We start from the raw sequence: 22184 nt of genomic DNA on the forward strand, positions 1-22184 counted from the left end.
TATAAATGGTCTACGAAAACCTTTAGTCATAAGTCAGTTTATTATAATTTTTATATTTAGTGACATATCAAAACAACGAACAACAATAAACACAATATATCGATATGAATTACAACACTTTTATGTATGAAAATTACGGATCAGCACAACGCCATGCACAACAATTGTTGACACTTCGTTCGACATTTTTACAAGTTGATCGGTCAATCGTAGGACAATTTCTTTTACACTTGTAGTTAAGGCCATGTTTCTAAAAACAACGCAAGATATAGGTTAGAGTACAGGTTGATTAAAGTCACGTCTAAAAACTAGGGTTTAAACCATTGTGTGGGCCTATACAATTTTAATATATGTTTGTTTATTTAATGTTACAAAGCTACTTACAGCGCATTGACATACGATGCAACTCAGTTTAACCCCTGGCACTACCAGTTTCCATGTTTCGCCTGGTGCACGTAACTCTTTTCCAAATTCGCACATTCGAACAGGGCTATCTTCTAACATATTTCTATCCCTCCTTCTTACTGGCATCGGTGCTTCAACCACTAAACATAAATACTTTGGTTACATAACATATTTTTATTTCTATATATTGGGCATTAGTTTCTTACCGAAATAATAATTTAAAATAATTCTACCTAATTATTATTACCTGGACAAAATTTGCAGCAATCAGTTGGCCTTTTTCTTATTGCATTTTCACAGCTTAATTGTGGGCAGATAATTTTACCACATGTTATAGTTCCATCGTAATTGCAAGTGCAGTTTGCACAAGCAACATATCCGAACTTAGGAATAAATGGATGCCACCAGGCTCCATAATCGTACATTTTGCCGTCACTTTCATAAAAGCACCCTATAAAATATATGACATGTTTTATTTAGCATTGTAATTTTTATATAATTTGTTTAACATAATATAAGAAAACTTTGTTTAAGACTTACCTTCTTTAGCTTTGTTTTCTTTTTCTTTTAGCTTTGATAAGCTTTGTTTTATCATACTAACATCTAACATGGCTCCTGCAATTACATTTCAAGGTTAATTTAATTGTAAAGAAACGCCTAAAAAAGCTTAATTTTTTAATATTTAAAGTAATATTACCTATTGGGACATATTCAGCTTCTTTGGAAGATAATCCGCCAAAACCATCGTTGCAAACAGGACAGCATTGGCCTTCAACAGCAACAGGTTTATCACATGGGAGCTCTGGACATGATACTGGGTCACAAAAAACATTGCCCTCCTATAAAGATATTTAAAACAACAATTAAAAGAGGGGTCCTTTTATCTGCTTTCATTGAATAAATGTTTAATATTTGTGGCAACAAGCAAAAGTTACCTGACAAACACAAGTGGTGCATTTTGTATCGTATTCCGGAGCCCACTGACTACCAGCTTTTTTCCACACATTTTCGTAATAACATGACATTGAGTCCAACTCAAGACGTTGTTGGACCGTGGTATCAGAATCACCATCCAAAGTATTTATGTTGGGGTTTTTTGCCAAATTTTCTCTTGGTACGTTTACTGTGTCTTGACCATTTTGTATGCCGAAGCATTTATTTGGAATGTGAACTCGTCCACTTATTTCTCCGTTTGGATGTGTTTTAGTGCCGACCTTGGGAAAATTAAAAAAACATTTAGAAAAACGAAACAATGTGTTTTAATTTGATAATATTTGTATTAATTGTATAAACAAGTTACCTGTAAAAACGCACTTCCATCATTCAAGTGACGATAAAGTTCCATACTGATTGTATGAATAACTCCATTAGCCTGTAAAGATATTGTATTGTAATACTTGCTTTTTAATTTGAATGTATGTAATAATTAAGTGCTATATAGACATATACATTTTTTTACTTAATGTTACCTTTGTTCCATAAAAGTCAGTTAGAACATGCTTGAATGCAATGTTAGAATTAGAATCTTCTTCTAAGCTAAGTAAGCTTGCCGACATGCTCGAATCAGCATCCTTGCTGAGACCAGACACAACAATTTTAAAGTTAAGTTCGCAGTTTTCATTTATGTACAACCAGGCTTGACCTGCTGTTCCAGTCGATACATGAGGTGAAATAAGAGCACCGGCAAGGGATACGAATATACCTACATAAAAGGAAACAATATATTTTATTATATAAGCTTGTATAATTTTTTTTTACATATAACCGCTACATCATTAAATATATTTATGAGGTTTTATTTTACCTTTGTTTTGGGCCAGGTAACCACCAAATATTGATCTCGAGAGATAACCTGCCAGTTCTCCGCTATTACTTTGTTCTGTTTGAACAGAAAATCGAACGCGGTTGCTTAACAAGAGATGAAGCTAACAACACAAACGAATTTGATTTATAAATATTAGGATATATTTCAACTTAAAAGAATAAAATGTTAATTAGTATAATTATACCTCTTTTCCGTTTAACACTCCAAGTTGTCCCTCAGCATAACCGTGATGATAATGAGGTGTGATATCCGCAATTACTCTACTCCGTTTTTTGCGATAATCTCCGATCATCGCGATTGTCGTTACCTGGCTTGAAAGGCCAACAAGCCCAATCTAAAAAAAACGTAAAACTTATTAGCAAAATAGTAATTTTTTTTTATTTTAGGTTTACATATTGTATTACTTTATGTACATGCAAAATGCTTTGTATCTACCAAGTTGCTTTAACTATACACACCTTATAGGACACAGAATTGTCGTTGTTTATTGTTATCAGTGCCGAGCCAGCTGCCCCTGTTCTTGCTGGTTGAATGCAATCGTTTCCAGATAACACTGCTTGCAACGCTGAAAAAACATTTTGTTGGTTTAAACCATAAAATATTATGAGATGTTAAATACACCAAATTAAAGTAGTTTACATATGTCGATACTTTATAGTATTATTTTTAAACTCACCTCCACATTGAATATTGCTTGTAACGTTTCCAGTATAGATCAAATGCTTCCCATCGTTGGTTGAAATAACAAGTTCAAGATTCAAGCTTCCATCTCCTAATCCTTTCAATATCTCAGAATTCGTTCCCCATACTTCTACTATCTCGTACTCCTAAAATATTTAAAAATGTGTTGTAGTCATGTGAATATTGCCAAAGATTTATATAAACGAATATAACACAGATTTTTAATGTTTGAACTTTGCATTGATTGAAATCTTACCTGATCAATTATTTTCTTTTCTGTGGACCTAATTTGTTTTCCTTTTGCATTTAACAGTCTTACTGAAGCCACGGCGCCGTTGGTAGAATAATTCAAATATTCAATATCAGACCTATTTAAAAAAAATACATATTTTTGTATTTCTAAAAATATTTTTTTAAAAAAAAACCCAAAGTGTAAAAAATTAACGTACTTGAATATCATTGCAATATGAAGTTTGTTGAATCTTTGTCGACCTAATGTCATCATTGCTATAGCTCCACTGCTAACCCCATTCTCTGAAGATACTTTTGGAAAAATCATCGAACTAAACGTTTCTAGAAAGAAAATTTGTTTTGAAATTAATTATAAACAAGATTTGTAACATAAATTTTATTTTTAATAAGCTAATGTAAAATAAGAAACGACTACTTACCCCTCCCCAGTGCTCTGTGCTTTGTAATGCGCCCGGAGGATGATATAGTGTTTAAGGTTGTCGAATTAAACGTTGCTTTCAGAAACAAATGTTTTTTATCCAATGCACGGATAATATTCTTCGGTAAATTTTTCCAAACCTATATACGGATATTGCATTTAATATAAAAAGCAACTTATTTAATAGTGTTTGATATTGACAAAATGTTTAATATTTTTAATCAATTAGAAAAGATTATTGTTACCCCACAGGTTAGTTGTTCACTAGATCTTGATGTTGTTTGATTAACCAAACTATAAAGTACGGTGTCTTTTTTGTTTAGTATTTCAACAAGGTGAGGTCGAGAATATCTAAAAAAATCAGTGTTTACCTTTAATCCAAGGTTTGTATACTTATTTTAAATAAAGAAGTCAATGATATAATACAGATCAACAAACTTGATAAACAAAGAACTTATCAAAAACTTTTAAAATATTTAATTTTATTGCTAGTTGATTACACTTACTGTTGGTTGTGTAATGTTATGTGCAAATCATTATTTTGAAGCTGGAATGTTGATCTTAACAAAGGTCCTCCATTTTCACTTGTCATAAGTGAAAGAAAATCTGTACAAGGCAATCTTCATTACTTTTAGTGATTAATTACAGCATCTTAGAGAGTTAGGGTAAATTTTAATTAGATTAAACAGTAAGACATATTAACTCTGATTAGTAATGTTACATTTGGTATCTTGATCAACATTTATTCTTGAGTCTTCGTCGTTGATTGCCTTCTCCTTAAATGTAAGTTTAGATCGGGACAAGCGCATTTCATTATCCTTTTTTGATGGAGTAAATTTTTGTTCTTCTAGATCAGGCAACCTAGTATTACCTTGAAAAACATAAAATAAATATTCGAAACTGCCGAAAATTTATTAGTAATTAAATCTTGGCTATATGTTTTTTCAGTATTACCTTTGTCCGGGCACACTTTGCAACATTCTCCCCTTGGTAGTTTAGCTCCTGGACAAGTCAATTTTGGACAATGTTTTCTGACGTCATGACAAGTAACTTTGGTAAAAAACTTTCCTTGGGACAAGTTTTCTCCCACCTAAAAATGTTTATTCTGTTTAGCATAATTTAAATTATAAATATTTTGTAAATTTTTGAAATGAATATATAAATTTTTAAGTTTTTTACCTTTACGCAATGACAAGTGACACAGTACATTATTCCAAATGGATGTCCCAAATTGGGATGCCAAGATGAACCTAGAGCATGATACTGTCGTCCAAACACACAACCTAAGTTGTAAAAAAGTTAAAAAATTAACTTAAACAGATTATAACTTACACTTTTTAAACTGAGCTTAAAGAATAACTTACGTCTATTTGTTCTTGAAGAAAGTTGAGGTCTACCATTAGAAAACTGAAGAAATCCATTTGTGGGTACTAACTCATTGAAGGTTAACAATATTTTTATACAAATATTTAATACAAGCATCCAATTTGTCGAGACCATTTTTAACTTCTGCACAAAACTTTACTAAATATCTGTATCAAGTAATTCTAGCAAGTGCTGGCTTAGCTGGACACCGTTTCTTTTATAAGACAGTATTCCAGACTTGACGTCATTTTTTCTATCCATGCCAGTGACGTCACGAATCAGGCTAGCGCTCGGCTGGAATGCTAAAAAGAAATCCTCGTTCGCTGCTGGTTAGCGAAAACAAAGGAAATTGTTAAAAATAAATCGAATAAAACGAAGTCTGTATATTAAAATTTGTTTCTTCGAATTAGTGACATTTTCTAATTGCTAATTAATTTGGTATTAATTTTAAAATAAACAAATTAGTTTGTGGAAATTATAAAATAATTTATTTTGTCTTATAGAGACCAATTTAATTATTAAACCAAAATTTATACTATTATTAAGCGTAATTATTAAAACATATTTTAAAATCAGTTTCGACGTAAAATATAAAATGACCTTAAACACTAACTAAAAAATCCCACAACATGTTAAAAAATAAATGTTTTTATTTTATTAATAAAAAAAGGAATATTTATTTAAATCATTTTATTTATTTTTCTAAATAACTATACGTTAGGGATACAAAATATCTTGTAATTTTAAATTATTAAGATTTTTTAAACTTCAAAAAAGTAAAAACAAAATTAAAAATGGGTGCTTGCTACAAATAAGATGAACATTTGTATATTTATTTAATACATTTACGTACGTGTGATTATTTTAAGTTACAAATATTAGTTTACAGGTTGCGTAGTATAAGCAAGGTTACAGACAGACCACAACGTGAATGCGCGAATGCAAATTAACGTTTGTGTACATAAGAATTTTCAATCACAATGTGCGGCTGGAACGTGCCTTTAATTGTTTGTGTGTATCAATTACCCTAATATAAATACTAATGTAACAAGTGCCCAGTATATGCTAGACGTCTATACCTGTACGTAAGTGACAGAGTACTTTCGGTGTATTTCTAATTTAGATACGATTTCTAAGTAAAAGTTATTAAAACAATATTTAATTCTTATCACATTAAACAGTGTGGATTTTCAATGATGCAATGTTAAATGATTAATCCGTATTTTCGCGTTAGTTTATAACAACTAATAAGCTAAATTATGATATACAAACTGCAAACAAATATATTATAACTTTTATTTTTGTATAAAAAGAGACAACTGCGACGTTTGCTTAGTATCAATTGGTAAAAGTTAAATAAAACGCATGTGTAAAAATTTGTAAAGACGTGGTATTTAAAATAACTAAGTATAAGCAAATAATTTTATTTTCACAAACGTAAGCGTAGTAAGTTAAGGTGGACGCCAAAGTAAAATGTTAATTGTTGTTTTTTACTTACGACATTTTTTCTTAATTAATCATTTCACATTTTTAAATTATTATAAAACATGTAAAGGTTTGGCGGAAGTTTAAAATACTTCTAAAACATTTAATATAACTTAAATTTTTAAAATTTTAACCTGAATTTAATTTGTTTATTATGAGCTTGTTTCTGTAGTATTTATTACTTACCTTTGTTAAAGATTTAAAGAAAGGGAAATTATTTACACGAACTTTGCAAATACGTGAAGAGATCACAAGTGAATTGTCCATGCGTGATATTATATTTATGTCCTGTTTTTTTGTAATTGGTTGTGCGGGATACCTCGGATATTCACTTGCTGTGAGTTAGAGGCAACGATTCATTTTCCGGACGCATAGATACCTAAATAGATAACACTTAAAAAAAAATTTTGAAGGAACAAAACTTTAAATATGCGATAGGACCAAAAGTGAATTCCTGTATTTTTTTTATAACCGAATGTTGAATATATATTCAACTGGCAGATTTTATAAAATAAATCTAGCTAGCCTATAAAGAATATGTTATCTGTTTGTACTTAAATCATGCAACATTAATTATGTAATAAAAAATATATTTTGGAAAATAAAAAGGCTACTGCTTTGTAATCGGACTGCCTAATTTAAATAACAAGAATAAACAAAATTGTGTCCGCTCTTCCTACGTGGTCCGTATATACTTAATGATCCACGTGTCCGCCAATCCGAAGTTATCCTATGTTTGTTTGTTTAAGGATTGTCAAATCAAGTTTAACATAGTAATAAAGTTAGAAAATGTGTACCCGTCTATTAAAGGCGGTAATTAAACCGTACAAATAATTTTTTTAACATTGAGGTTGAAATACAAGTATTTAAAAACACATTAAATGGAAATTGTGTTAAAATGTAATTCAATTTAATAATTTAAAGAACCCGTTATAAGTTGTAACTGTAATAATAACATCAAGTTCTGCACCGGGCTATCACTCAGCCTATCAGGCAGTTAGGTGACTTTCAGACTTTGTTCTTTAATTGTCCAACAACAAAGCTATACAAATAAAACAAGGTATAAATGATGAGCATTGTAAGACCACACTAATCAATACCAGAACATTTCTATTACTATTAGTTTTTCTATAATAAGCATGGTGTAGATATTTCCTGATATATACAATTTCTTGAATTTTTTTTAGTTAGCTCAAGAATATTTATAATTGATTATTGTAATTATGGGTAAATTTGTCAGTTTAATTGTAATGCCAGTTTTGTCATCCAATGTGCATCACCTATAAATTTTCCCCACAAATTTTTACATTTTTTTATATTATTGGACGAAATGGAAAACAAGTCCACTTTAACTTGTAAGTATAAACAATCTAACATTTGCAAAAATCTTATTTTATTCTGCAATTAAATAATAAACAAATGTGATATATAATTTAAATAAAAACATTTCATTGTAATTTTAGGCACTTAAAGTTGGTATTTAAAAAGTTTTTGCAAGTAATAATGTAAAAAACTTTTTAACATGTTAAGTTCAGAGTATTTAAAAAAAATGATAAAGTTTTGAAATTTTGTTAATTAGATTCTTTCTCGGACTCTGGGGATGAAAATTTATATCTCACATTGTCAACCAGACTTGGAGAGTCTTTATCCAAACAAAGGGTTGAATGGCGAAGATCTTACGGAAGGTTAAGTCATCCTTTGCATTTAAAAGTGAAAATTTTGCCTTTAACTGCGGTTTTACTTGACATCCAGGACCTAATGACAAGGCCATATTTTCATATATTTTGGACAGATTGTAATGTAAGAAAACTAAGTTTTTATGCTCTTATTAATAACCAAGTTTTGCAAATTTGATTTAAAAATTTAGACTTAGTTTAAAAATATATATTAAATTAACTTTTTATTCTGTCTTTAGAGCATTGAAGAATACAGATCCAGCGTAAGAAATGACATTTCGACTTGGTTGGGCATTTTGAATAGCTATAAAGTCACAGACTGGATGATAGTGTTAGTTGGTGGAAATGTTTTGTCCAGACTTACAAAACCAAAGTTACAACTGCCCCGAATGTCAATTTTGGATAAATTAAAATCGGATTTTTGCTCAAAATGTCCTGAAAGGTAATCGAGTTTCAAACTTGTTATCAAAATTATTTTAAACTAATTTTAAACGCAATTTTTTTACATGTATATACATCATTTTAAAATAAAATTAATAAATTTTTGTAGGTTGCAAGTTCTACACGAACCCATGCAGAAATCTACAAAAAGTAAGGAAAGCTGGTCGTTGTTAGCCAACAAAGTCGCTACCATGACAGTTAGATGTATGGAGTTGGTGGTCTCCGAATATGAATATAGAGTCAGAACTGAGAGGGAACGAAGAAACGAAAAATCGTGGAAATTCTGTTCTTATTTTATTCTTCAGGTTGTAGAAAAAAATGCATTTTTGTTGTATCACAACTATTTAATCTTATTTTAACTTTTTGTTATTATAAAATTTCTTTAGATATATAACTAATTTTGTCTTTAAATTAAATTAAGTGTAAGCATTTTTAAATTAGTATCAGTAACTCATAATAATATTTAGAAACACTATTGCACTGTTGCAAGTTTCCTAATCTATATTTCTAAAATGTATATATTACTGTTTTTTTAATGTCAACTCCAAAATAGGAGGAGCTAGCATTTATGTATGAGATGTTGGGAATGTGGGAATCAGCATTAGTTCAATATGATGAACTTGATGCCATGTTTACTCAATATGTTCTAAATGCAAATGCTGGAGGTTAGTAATCTTTTTTTTTGGAATATCGTTTTAAAATTTTTTGTAATAAATATGCAATGTTTATCATTATGTCTAAGTTATCTGTTTTATTTTATTTTAAAAAATTTGAGATTGTTTAAAAGTTATTTTTATTAGTAGTTGTTTTTTAAGTTATTAAAAATATGTGGAAAAAAATTTATGTGGAAAAAAATCACGACTTTTTTAAAAATGTTTTTTTTTTATTTTTAGATGTTGCACATTGGCTTACAGAATTTGGCAAACCAATACAAAGGTGGCATTCTTTGTTGCTATGGAGACGAGTTGATGAAGAGGCCAGAGATATGATCCTGGCAAACACTGCATCTTTAATTGACATCCGCAACTATTTGTTTACCCGCTTCTGTCATATTTTGTTTGAGATGGGCAAAATAGCAGAAGTGGCACAGAGAATGCATAACTTTTTACACTCTATTGTAAATGAAGTGAAATTTTTAGAGGTTAGGGTTTGATTTGATTTACTATTAGTGATACGTTTTTATTAAAAACACCGCAATATTATGAAACATAGGTGATTATGTGTTAAAAATAATTTTTCTATGAGAAATCTTATAAAACAGCTTTTTATATATCATCTATATGGAGTCTACAAATTAATATAGTTTTACACCAAAAAATTATTGTTTTCTATATGTTTTATATTCTTGCAGGTAGAAATTCCAACTGGCGCGATAGAATGTTGGATTTTTATGTGTTGTCTTGAACTTGTAGGGGCATTAAAGGATAAGGGACAAGAGTCAAATGGAAATGCAAGTACCGATGATTTTACAGTTATACCAAAATCTGACATGTCAGTTGAAAGCCTGGTTTTACAAAATGCTGAACTTTGGAACTTGGCTAGACTCAAGGTAAAAGCAATACAGTTATTTTAAGTTAGTAACAATAAGTTTTTTTGTTATTTGGAATAATTAAAAGCATATACAAAACTAAATTGTATTTTAAATTTGTATATAGCAATTTTAAATAATATTGAAAAGTATTTAATTAAATATTGAAATTTGCGGTATTAAATATTATAAATAAGATTGCAAGGGAAATAGAAAATGCAAATCTCATTTTTTTCTGTTAATTCAATAAAGCAGGATATTATGCCTACACTTACTCACACGAAATCTTGAATATTCACTACAAAAATATGACTAACACAATTGTCTGTTTTTAGTTATATTTTCTTGGAAATTTGTGTGGCTTGCTGCCTGGTAAGGCAACAACCTCTTTACAACTTCAAAAAGTTGTTGATTTGTTGGGTGGGATGGGTGAGGGGGAGGAAAGGGGTGAAACCTCGATCTCACCCGCTCTAGTAAGTTTAAATATTGTTTTTATAATAAATAGTTTATTTATTTGTTTGATGATTATATATGTTTGTGGATATCTTACTGTATATATACATTTTCTTTAATATTTTTATTATTATTACAGATTTTGAGGGAAGCGCTCTCCTCAAAAAAAAAATTTAAACAACATTATTTTGAACTTTCTGAACTAGCTATGGGAACTTTTAAACACATGGGACGTCTAAGAACCGCCAAAGCAATTGGGAGTGACTTAGCGAAATTTTATTTGTAAGTAGGTTTAAAAATCAATTATAATTTATGTAAAATTAATGATATTAAAATTTTTTGCCAAAGCAATTGGCAGTGTCTGTGCAAAATTATATTTGTAAGTCGGTTTAGACATTAATTATATTTCATATGAAATTAATGATATTAAAATAACTTTTTTAACGGAATCATTAAACTAGTAAAACAGGTACAAATGTGTGTGTCTACAGGGAACGAAATAACGGGTCGCTATTCGCTAAACGCGAATCGTTTTTTTAAATTAGCGAATCGTTTTTTACAAATATATTGGAAATAGCGAATTAAGGCAATAATAAAACTAAAGGTTAAGGCAATAATAAAACTTTCGTGTGTATTTGTGTATTTTTTACGATCTATTTTAAACCGGTTTCACACTCATTTAATTACATCAACATAATCCTGCGTAAATGTAGGTTACTATAGGGCATTTAATAACAATAACTTTCCATGTTTTGGCAATGCGTAAACTTCACCTCCGGGTTCGTTTAGTTTTTGCGCAATTTTTTAAATACATAACACAGCTTTAAAGCAATCAAAAATGTCTCGTTTTTTGTGCAAAAAATTATTAACGATTGTTTAACAAGAGGTTACATTTTAAAAAGTCACGCAACGCGTCAAGTGTTATCAAAAAACGAAGATTATGACTTGGACCTAATTATTGCTCTAAAAATTCAACCTCATTTTTAGCGAATCGTTTTTTAAACGTTAATTCGAACCCTGGTCTATGTCCAAAGACTACTTTTTAAAAGTTTCAATGATAAAATCCCAAAATACCTTTACCCTTATTGAAAATTGAACATAAAATTAATGCTATTTAAATTTAGAATTCTATTTTTTTTAGAATGTTAGGTGAACCAAGCCAAGCTGAAAGTTATTTGTTAGACGCATTAAGAATGTATTATATGGAGGGTTGGACTAAACTTATATTGGTTGCCACAAAAAACCTTGCAAAGTGTTACAAGCAAATGAGTAGTGTTAAAAAGTAAGTAGGCCCTTTAATGCATTTTTTAGTATAAATCATAGTTGTTAAAGCATCTTGTATTAAAATAAAGTGCACGAAATATTTATTTTTTACTCGTAATATTATTACTCTTAATTTTTTATGCCCCTAAATCAACCTACATGACTTTTAACTATTTTTACAACAATTTTTAGATATTTAAAACTCTGTTATGCGCTTATGTGTGATAAGAATCTTTGTAAAGAGGAAAAGGAGTTTTATTGTAATGAGTTTATGACGATGTCAAATGATCTTAATGAGAAAAAGATGTCTGTAAATGTTTGGCCCTTAGCTACAATATCGTAAGTATATCAATAACTTAAAATACTTTTTAAAGTATGTTAATGTGCAAAAATTTAATTTATAAGGCTAAATGTGATGTAATAGGCTTTGCAACTTACATTTAATATACTAATATAATTTTGTTTTTTTATTGACAAAATGTAATTTCCCCTTTTTTTAAATGTTGATTAAATTTTATAAATTTTAGGTCAGTTCAATTTTTGTCAACTCAAGATGAATTTCGAATAAACACTCAACAGTTTATTGAAGTTACAATTATATCCAACCTTCCAAAAACCATCACATTTCAAAGTGTTGAATTAAGTTTCGAATACAGTGACGATTTAACAAATGAAAACAATAATTCTATAGTTTGGGACAAGGCCAGTATTACATCAACTGGGTCTAAGGTAATATACTTGTAGAAGATTTTTTTTCACTAAAAGTATCAATTTGAAATCGTGAAGTCTTTATTTTAGTTAGGTCATTGTTATAAACATTATTTTGTTATTTTATTTAGGTTTCGTTTCATGGTATTGATTCATCTGTAGATAAGAAAAGAAAAATAGCAAAAGGTAAATTAATATTAGTTTTCAATAAATCTACATATTGTTTCTGATATCTGGTGTTTGTTTAAATTGATTTTTGTTAACTTAAACTGATTAAACTATATTTGAATTTTTGACATTCAAGGCTATGCAAAATAAAGATGATTTGTAAATAAAAAATTTACTGTTAACTTGCTTATTCTTAAAATTTCAATAATATTAAAACCTTAGTTTTTATTCAAAACTAGTTTTGGGTGTTTATGCTTTTTTAAACACTAATGCAAACAATTTTTATATTAAAAACAGTTGCCAAAAATAATAATGTTACAAGTATAGAAAGTAATGAAAACCAATTTTTACCTGCTATTCAGGTGAAAATTTTATTTAAACTAAGTTATGAAATTTTTTATGTACATAAAAAATATTTTTTTTTTAATTTTAAATTATTATTTTAAAAATATTTGTTAATTTGAGCTTATTTAAATGCTAAATGGTGATGTGAATATATATTTTTTTGCAAAATTATTAATATTTTATTTTTGAGACTTCCTTTTTATTTTTAGTTAGTGAATTTAAATCATACAATTGAAAATAATGCTGCTGTGGAAAAATGTGTTTCAAAGTTTAAATTTTTTATCGAAATGCATGATCAACAAGATTCCTATGAAGTGGAGGTAAATATTAATTTTAAAAATAAAAAAATTGAGCAATATTATTAAAGGGTTGTACATTTATTTAAGAATTGATACTTGGGTTCATTTAATTAAGTTTTTTTTAATTTTCAAATTTTTTAGGATGAAAAAGTTACTTGGTCAGGAATCACTTGTAAGCATGCAAATGTGTTGCTACGGCGACAAGATAGCGTTCAATCACAAATCGGGATACAAACAATCATTCCCACAATAGTTATGGATGACTCGAATTGTTGTCTAAATCTTGGCCAAATTACTCTTAATAGTGGACACAATGTTTCAAAGTTTCTGATAAAGGTAAGTATGGTAGTGTTTGTAATAAAATTTACTACATAAAGTCCTGTGTTCAGTCCCCACTGCTGCCATCTTGTAGTAGCCCGACCTTCCTACATTAAAAATTAATTTAAAAAAAATTAATCAAGCTTTCCAAAAAAGATATTCACAAAATTTGTTTTGAAATATCTTCACAATTTTATTAAGGAAAACATTTTTTTTTCAAATATTTTGTTTTTTAGACTGATATTAGCGGATCTTTTATATTGCATCAACTCTACCTAAAATTTAACAATATTTCTTTCGTGCTGCCTCGTTTTTATCCTACTGTTTGTTATACTGTGACAAATCGACTGCCTACTGTGTTTATTGATCAAGGAAAAAGGTAGATAGCTAAATTGATTTTAAATTTGCTTGTTATTGCCTCAATTAGTTTTTTACAAATTTAAATTTTTTAATATATTTTTAGGCTTATATGTGGTGTTCTACAACATTTTGATGTTGTTATTAATCTCGGTGATTATGACAATACAGGGGAAAAAGGCAATGTCATCAACTTGAAAGTTCACAAAAATATCCAGTTACTTCATATTGTTGAATCTACAATAACCTTAACCATAGGTAAAAAAGTGCATATTATGATGTGGTTATATTAAACATCTTTGATTTTTGTAATAAACAACTGACTAGTTTAGTTTGTCATTTCCATATTGTAGAACAACACTTTCCTACCAATACCCTATCTTTTTGAAAGACTTTCCCTCATATTTAAAAGCTAAAATCTTTTGCAGGGCTACTTTTTATACCACAACCCTTTAATTGATTTACCTTAAAATATTTGCCAAAACTTGATTTGTTTGATGCCCTACTTAAAAAGTAAAAAAGTTGTGTTGTTTAAGATGGGAAGAAAGAGAAACAAAAATCGTTATCAAGTTTGGATCAAAAGGCAGCTTACCAATACAGCATAAAACTTCCAATATCAACCTACAACAACACAATTATTATCACAATTGCTTGCATATGCAGAATTTCACCCACTTTACACAATATTGGTAAGTTTTCAATTTTAAAACACTATGTTAAGTTGGTTGATTTTTTACCATTAGTTTTTTAGTTTAAATCTTTGTAAAAATAATTGTATATTATTAATTTTACTCACATTTATTTAAATAAATTTAGAAAAGAAAAGACATCAAAGAACCCACAGTGCACCATCAACCCCATATTTTCAATACCCAAAACTAAAATCTGACTTAAATAATAAAAACTTATCTAACGAAGATCGAAAAAAGAAAATTAGTAAGTCTAACTTATCGCTTGACACAGACAATTTTCTTAATGACGACAAAATATTATCCGATTCCAATAACAAAGAAACAAATAAAAAAATTGATGATTTAAAATCGAACGCATCACAACCCAAAGCAGATAACTTAACCCCTCCTATGTTAGAAATAAATGGGGAAAATATTAACAAAGATAGTGAGAAAGGAAAAAATCTTACAAATGAAAATATTACTTTAAGTTCTTCTTCCGAGGAAGAGGATATTGAAGAGGAGAAAACTTTTTTCACCCCACAGGTATTTTTTATTTAAATAACTCTTTGGTTTACATTTTATCTAACAGCACTAAATATGAAATAACTATTTTTTATTTGGCTTTTTGCACAACTTTATTATTCAAGCCTAACTTAATTGCATTAAAAATATTATAACAGCAATTTATTTTCTACCAACACAGCACAATTCTGTTGCTTTAAATAATATTTTTTGCTTATTAAGTAATTTTTTTGGCAGAGATCACTTCATTTCACCAAACATTCACCCTCACGATCTGCTGTTGGTTTAACTCCATTTGTTAAAAGCTCGCCTAACAAATTTCAACAAGTTTATTCTAAAAATACTATGCATGATGTAAGCATTTGATTTTATTTTGTTTCATGATAAACATTTAAAACGTTAAGGCTTAAAACTTATCTTGAACTAAAAATATTTTTGCAGCATAATATTTTATATATTACAATTATTTTAAGTCAAGTTAAATTTCAAATTTTTATATTTTTGGTAAATTTATTTGTTATATTCATTTATTTGGATAAAATTTTGAGTAAAAATTTGATTAAGTAACTGGTGTTAAATATCTCAACAGTACTATTGGCATGGTAATACTGGAAACCAAACCCATGACTTCTAGGAAGGTGTAATGTTGCACCAAACCATTGTGCTCTGCAATTATTTAATAACCTGTTGTATCTGACAAAATTTTGTTTTTACCAGATTGTCATTGACACAACTTGGGACGAACTGCCGTCAACCACAACCTCACTATCATTTATTAAACCACTCCAGTACAATCATTCTACTAAATTATTTTTTAATTCTACCACGTGCAGTCATATTATAAGTGTTGTTGTAAACAATGCAACCGTAACAGCTTTGAATTTGTTTAATTCCAAATTGAAATTAGTAAATAATGAAGATTGTAAGTCTATAGCTTTACATTCAGCTAACTCAAAGGCAAGTTTTTAACTATTATAGTTTTTTATTTAAACAAGCTTATTTTAACTTAGTAATTCATGCTACATACAGTTATGTAAACATGGTAAATGCATCATAGATAAGATGATTCCAGACACTATGTTTTTTAGGGAATTTATAACAGTAAAAATTTAGTTTAATTTTTGTCATGTTATAGATACTTAATACTAAAAAAACTTAATATTAGTGCTTACCTATTATTACATCTATGTGGGTTGTTTATTTTTATTAAGGTGTTAAAAGCAAATTCAACTTGCCAGTTTGCTTGGAAAATCGATCAAAAAGCTTTATCAATGCCGGACATCCTTTCACTTCATTTTCAAGTGGATCTCACTTCAAATCAAGTTAATGATGTTGAACAAAATGAACCAACTACATCTACCTCAATATACAAATTTCAAATTGAGAACACCTTGGTAATTCGTTTTATTTAGCTAACTGTTATCCATATTCTCATTAAAACATCTTAATTTTTATTTTAAATTTTTATACTAAAATTTTTAAATTAGTAAATTAATTATTAAATCAGCAAAAAATCAGTAAAAATATAAGAAGATACATTAAAGGTTAAAAAACAAGAATTTAAAATGGCCTAAAACCTATTTAACAAGTTACCTAGGTATAAATTTAAATATGTTGTAATGATAAACCTTCATTTAGCCAATCTACTCAGTAACTTGCACACTTGAAACACCTGGAGAATTACGCAGTCTTACAATGACTAATCTGTGTATAAAAGTTGAACGATTAAGGGGGGATGAACATCATGAGGCCACAAAATACGATCAACATCTGGTTATGTTTCAAGGTAAAGTGTGTAGAAACAGTTAATTAACGTTAGTGTGGTGTTGTGATTTCATTTATTTTTGCCTGCTTTTAAATGTAACTATAGAATAACAGTATTAATAGGTTATTAAAATACCACTGTAAAAAATTATTATTAGGCTTATAAGTTAGCCATTTTTTATAGTGTTAGATTCAAGAGGTCGATGGGCAGTTTGTGGAAAAAGCAATGGTATTCTAGGTTTGGGTTCAAGTGCCAATAAAGAGAATGCAACAAACCAGATTGCTACTGCTACTTTGGAGATAATGGCCCTATTGCCAGGCAACCTGCACTTACCCTTAGTAGTTTTGCAGAGATATTTAAAACGAAAAACAACAGAACTGGGTAAGTTATATAAACTTATATTTTATAAAACACTTTTTTTAATTGTTTATTTTTTGGCAGATGAAAGTTTAAGTTCTACAAACAGCCCTGTGTTAAAACCACCACGCTTGCGCAAATTTAAACCTGGAGAGGTGGTTTACAATCATCTTGGCCGACAGGTTTTAGTTACCGATCCTGATGAACAAACTTAATCAAATGCCAAGCCATGTTTAAGTATCAAATATTATTTATATGAGTTAAAATAAAAATTTATTGTCACGGAATTTGAATATTTTTGTCAGGGCCACAAACAGAAAATAACTATGGACCTTCATTATGGCTTTGTCAAGTTGTATTAACTAACATACAATCACAGAGCAGCATAAACATCAACAATGTATTGAAAATCATACTTCAAGTGTGGAATAATTTAAACAATGACATATAATACAAAAACTTAAAAGTAAGAAAAGATTTAAGAGGTTGAACTTATTTTATTTGATGTTGGTCATCTATGAAGAAAATAATAATCAATTGCAGTAGAAAATGCAGCGAAACCGAATCCAGATAAAAGTCCGGCACGTAAGCCTCCCCGTAGTCCAATTAAAGTCCCTGTTACAAATCCACTTGCTGGGGTATTTTTCATGTCACTTTTTCCACGATACTAAAAAAATTAAATGTATTTTACTAGGGTAATATTGGGTAGTATTGCATTTTCTCAGTGAATGGTACCTAGGGCCATTTAAAGCACTGGGTAAGTGGTTTTAACATTACTAAGGTCAAAAAGGATTTATTTTGTAGAACAAAACTATGTTATACTAACCGATTCAATGGCGCATTCTGTCATTGAAAACATAACACCAATCATTGCAAAGTTTTTAGCATAGGAACCCATTCTTGTTCTCATTTCTTTTAAGGTTTCTTTAATTGTAGGAACTTTAGTTGGATCAGTGTGAGAAGGTGATTCGACTCCTAAAGTAAATAAACCGAAAACAACTCCAAATCCAGCACCTGAAATTTTTGAACAGAAATTTTATTACCAAGTTTTATACCTTTAAAAATTACATAAAATATTTAAAAAGGTTACCCCCAACGCATGAAATTGCTCCTTTAAAAAGACAGGACCCCATCATTGCTTCAATTCTCCTTTCATTAAGGCTTTTTTCTGGAGCGGGTATGCCCCCAAGATATGGGTAAGGAGTGGTTCTTTTTAATTTATCAGGTCCCACCATATATTTTAAAACAGTGCTATAGGTGAGAGTGTTGAACGAGTATTTATAGGGTTCATTCTGTATTTCCCCTGCAACATGATTCCCATCCATTTTTACTTATATCTATTAAAAATATCAAATAAGAATAGCTAACTGGTATAAAGTTAATGGGTTAGGATAAAACATAACAAAAATTTATAAATAAATACATATTTTTATGGTATACAGTTACTTTCTTAACATTCCCATTCAAAATAATTCATGAACAGAAATTTGGTAACATAGATAATGTCAAAATATTAATTTGTCACTATATTGGCATCAAACACAATTTCATGCTATAAATTTTTTTGGTACTTGACAGTTGTTGATTCTTCACAACACAACTGAATGAAAACAGCACAAGCTGCTGTCTTCATTCTGTAATCAAGCAATTCCATATTATGATACCATTCAACATTTCCCCACTTGGAAACTTGGTATTCTTGTTCCAAGCGTGAAAGGCTAACAGCATCTTCTATAGTAATATAGCGGTCTATTACCGCTAATGACAACAGCAAAGATTTTAAAACATTTGTCATTTTTTCGAAACCGGTAATGCTCCAATAATCAAGTGTAAGTAAATAATTAGTTAAAACGTTGTCTATATTTAAGCTAAATTTTGGTTTACCAAAACCATAAGTATGTTCAATCAAAATTGAGTGTTTATCTTGAATGTAATCAATTATTTTTCCCCATTTTTCATTTTGTAAATTTTGTAATTCCTCAGGTGATTCCATATGAAACAATATAGTATCTGTGTGTAAAAACTTAATTGCCGACCGAACTAAATCTTCTGCACTTCTTTGTGGTGATTGATCAACAGCAGCATAACATAGTGCAGTAATTGGCATTAATTCAGGTTGAATTGTATCTTTTTGTTGTGACCATTCAGAGACGACCATTCCAGCCAAGTCCCTTGTGGGTACTCGCAAAACATCGCCGCCAGGTGTTTTTAATTTCCGTTGATCCAAATTTATTTCATAACCAGTATCAGCTTGGCACAGATATGCATTATTGTAAAACTTTTTAAGTTCAGATAATTGTCTGATGTGCCTTGTTAAGCTTTTAGTGACACTTTTATTGAAACAAATTTTTTTAAACATTTGATTCTTTACACTTAAACTAATCCTAATTAAAAAAATCTGTTTTATATATATAAATAGAAAATGTTTTTTTTCGCAATAACACATTATGAAATGCCCATACTAACAGACTAATAATGTCTTGTTAGTAAAATCTAAAGAAACAAAATGTTTTATACTTTTGTATAAATTATATTGTTTACATATTAACATATTAATAGGCCAGTCTGGAAAGTAGGGCAGTTTTCGACGAGATCTCGTGCGTGCAAGCGTAAAAAAATGCGTCACCGCGCGTGCACGCGTACCAAAATTACCGGTCTAGGCGTGCACGCGTGATATATGTTAGCGTGTTTTAGGCGTCAGTACTGCACGTGCACATTTTTTTAAGACACCAGGCGTGCAAAACGCCAATTCCAGGCGTGCATTTTTTTTAATGAATAAAATCTCGTGCGTGCACACTGCCTTACTTTCCAGACTGGTTTATAGGTTTATACATTTTAATTTTCATGTAAAAAATGGTCTTTAAACATTTTACAATGTGGTCTGTAAACATTTTACCCCACACAGAACCAAGACCTATTTAACTGTAGCTATAATATAATTATTGTATTACAGTTTGTAAATTGTCATCATTCCACTTTTTGTCCAATTCGACGATCGATTCTTTGTTATTTCCATTGTCTTGTTCGAAAACAGGTAATTCGTCAATTGGAACTTCTATATCTTCTAAAGGTAGTTCATCGTTAATCCAATCTTTGTCAATAATATTAATTAATTGTCCATCTATACGTAGTTCGCTATCCATAACTTAATTTTTAAGTTGCTTACAAATTTTTGTTGTTGTTAAGATGTGTTTTTATTATTTTAAATTCTGGCAGGCTCACATGTGCATTAGGTAAAAACGGTGGTGGTGATTGTTATGTGACCCACAAAATGTTGAAAAACGAGCCAAGACAAAATTTTAAATCATTTTACAGAGTAAAATGTTATCTTTATTAATTTTTTGCTTTTAAATTATACCTCATTTGACAATGTTCCATTACAAAATAGCTCGACGGAATATGGTCGCATTACCATAAATATTAAGCACCACAATAGGATTTTTTAAGTTATTTTTAATAATTTATTTTTCCACCTTACTGACGTGGTGAAAGTTAATTAAACTTATTGGTAAATAATTTTCGGGAACATCTTTTTTATTGTTGACTTCTCTTTTATTGAAAATGGTTTATGGTTACGATACACTTAACCCCATTTCCTGTTTCGTTAAATAAAAGCAGATCTGTAACTGCAAAAAATCACCTTAAGATTTACTACGTTCTCCAATATATAAACATTTAACTTAAAAAAAGACTTGGTTTCATATTGAAACAAGGATGAAATAAAATTTCAACTTCTGTTCTCCTTATTATTGGGTTTGGAAGGAAACACATTATTTTGTGTAATAACGTTTGCAAACAAAAAAAAGTTTTATAATGGGAACCTTTTAGAAAGCCTATATAGTTAGTTATCTTTAAAAAATTAGGCATAAATATATAGCTTAAATGGTAAAAATTTTAGTATAGTTAAATTTGGCTTTGTCAGTATAAAGTAATAGCGATTAACTTTATATAATATTTGTTTATTAATGCAATGATTATAAATAGTTTCATGATCATTAATTGGTGTTAGAACTATTAGCTTTTAACAATTAACTTTTTATATTTGCTAATAACAGTTAAAGTGTCATTTGCGGTTTTCCATAATCATGATGAATCTATTTGTTATTTTTAAAACTAATCTTATTCCACACCGTAGAACAGTCTTAGTAATCATTATTTGATCAAAACCTAAAAATCAGCAACTTTTATCTTTATAAAAAAACATATAACGTCATTTGACATATGGTACATGATTCATTCAAGTGTTTTAACTAGAAATTTAGTGTGAAATTTTTTTATTTCTAAGATTATGACCAAACGACATAACATAAAACCTATGCCCTTACATATGAAAGTTGAAACCTGGATAGGCCTAAACGGAAATGCTAACACAGCTATACTTCCCTTAGCTGACGTAGGCTAACTAAAACTACACAAATAGCCTAAGATGGTTTATATTAAATGTTAGTAAGCTAAGAGGATTTACCAAAAATTTTAAATTTGAGAAATCTTAAGTGGTAGACTATGGCACAGGTTTAGTTGCATAGGTGTCAAATGTATGTAAAGGTCTGTCACATGTGGTTTTGCGGAACTACTAAGTTTAGTAAATTTAAAGCGCAGTATGAATATACAATACTAAGTTGGTATGTACAAGATAGCAATCTTTCCCACGCTAGCTGAGCGACTCAATTTGCTAATCAAAATACGAAATTGTTTCCTTTTTAAACTACATTGCCTGTGAATGTGAGGTTTTTGTAAAAGTACGTCCTTTTTAATGTTTTATGTTGCGGAATTTCATTTAGTTTAACAAATATTGATTTTATTTTTATGAAAAAATAAACATTAAGCTATTAAAAATAATTTGTTTCGTTTCTGTTATAAAAATTTTATTCGTAAAATA

At 29.2% G+C, this 22184-nt stretch overlaps 5 protein-coding genes across 6 annotated transcripts; 1 reads left to right on the forward strand and 4 right to left on the reverse strand.

The window, feature by feature from the left end:
* Positions 1–133: 133 nt before the first annotated feature.
* LOC145763643 (chordin-like) lies at positions 134–5081 on the reverse strand. The gene is made up of 21 exons (XM_082575150.1): positions 4946–5081; positions 4767–4864; positions 4536–4671; positions 4303–4452; positions 4088–4187; positions 3827–3932; positions 3583–3721; positions 3361–3484; positions 3168–3279; positions 2907–3057; positions 2689–2795; positions 2415–2564; positions 2210–2330; positions 1875–2107; positions 1706–1777; positions 1341–1619; positions 1073–1244; positions 946–1020; positions 653–856; positions 385–545; positions 134–250 (listed from the first exon to the last, which is right to left on the reverse strand). Exons 1-21 carry the CDS (start codon positions 5079–5081, stop codon positions 134–136), a joined length of 2943 nt encoding a protein of 980 aa, XP_082431276.1.
* A 2546-nt stretch (positions 5082–7627) lies between these two features.
* Positions 7628–17766, forward strand: LOC145750777 (trafficking protein particle complex subunit 10-like). Of its 2 annotated transcripts, XM_082566856.1 has the most exons (26): positions 7628–7786; positions 8011–8231; positions 8347–8549; positions 8658–8853; positions 9102–9213; positions 9442–9689; positions 9900–10097; positions 10412–10549; positions 10669–10811; positions 11671–11811; positions 11985–12131; positions 12320–12521; positions 12632–12686; positions 12966–13030; positions 13223–13333; positions 13454–13648; positions 13867–14009; positions 14094–14245; positions 14524–14676; positions 14804–15204; positions 15421–15537; positions 15901–16140; positions 16395–16577; positions 16822–16969; positions 17132–17329; positions 17390–17766. In XM_082566856.1, exons 1-26 carry the CDS (start codon positions 7762–7764, stop codon positions 17518–17520), a joined length of 4266 nt encoding a protein of 1421 aa, XP_082422982.1. In that variant the 5' UTR covers positions 7628–7761; the 3' UTR covers positions 17521–17766. The 2 variants fall into 2 exon arrangements, with proteins under 2 accessions (XP_082422982.1, XP_082422990.1); XM_082566864.1 differs by lacking the exon at positions 15421–15537.
* Positions 16837–18630, reverse strand: LOC145750806 (mitochondrial import inner membrane translocase subunit Tim22-like). The gene is made up of 3 exons (XM_082566885.1): positions 18396–18630; positions 18132–18319; positions 16837–17972 (listed from the first exon to the last, which is right to left on the reverse strand). Exons 1-3 carry the CDS (start codon positions 18628–18630, stop codon positions 17817–17819), a joined length of 579 nt encoding a protein of 192 aa, XP_082423011.1. The 3' UTR covers positions 16837–17816.
* A 221-nt stretch (positions 18631–18851) lies between these two features.
* Positions 18852–19751, reverse strand: LOC145750795 (ATP synthase mitochondrial F1 complex assembly factor 2-like). The gene has a single exon (XM_082566875.1). The coding sequence runs from the start codon at positions 19749–19751 to the stop codon at positions 18858–18860; it is 894 nt and encodes a 297-aa protein (XP_082423001.1). The 3' UTR covers positions 18852–18857.
* LOC145750816 (anaphase-promoting complex subunit 13-like) lies at positions 19690–20534 on the reverse strand. Its single transcript, XM_082566894.1, has one exon. It carries the CDS (start codon positions 20446–20448, stop codon positions 20245–20247), a length of 204 nt encoding a protein of 67 aa, XP_082423020.1. The 5' UTR covers positions 20449–20534; the 3' UTR covers positions 19690–20244.
* Positions 20535–22184: the final 1650 nt, after the last annotated feature.

The sequence above is a fragment of the Corella eumyota genome, chromosome 1 (genome assembly GCF_963082875.1).
Source record: "Corella eumyota chromosome 1, kaCorEumy4.1, whole genome shotgun sequence".
Classification (NCBI taxonomy): Eukaryota; Metazoa; Chordata; class Ascidiacea; order Phlebobranchia; family Corellidae; genus Corella; species Corella eumyota.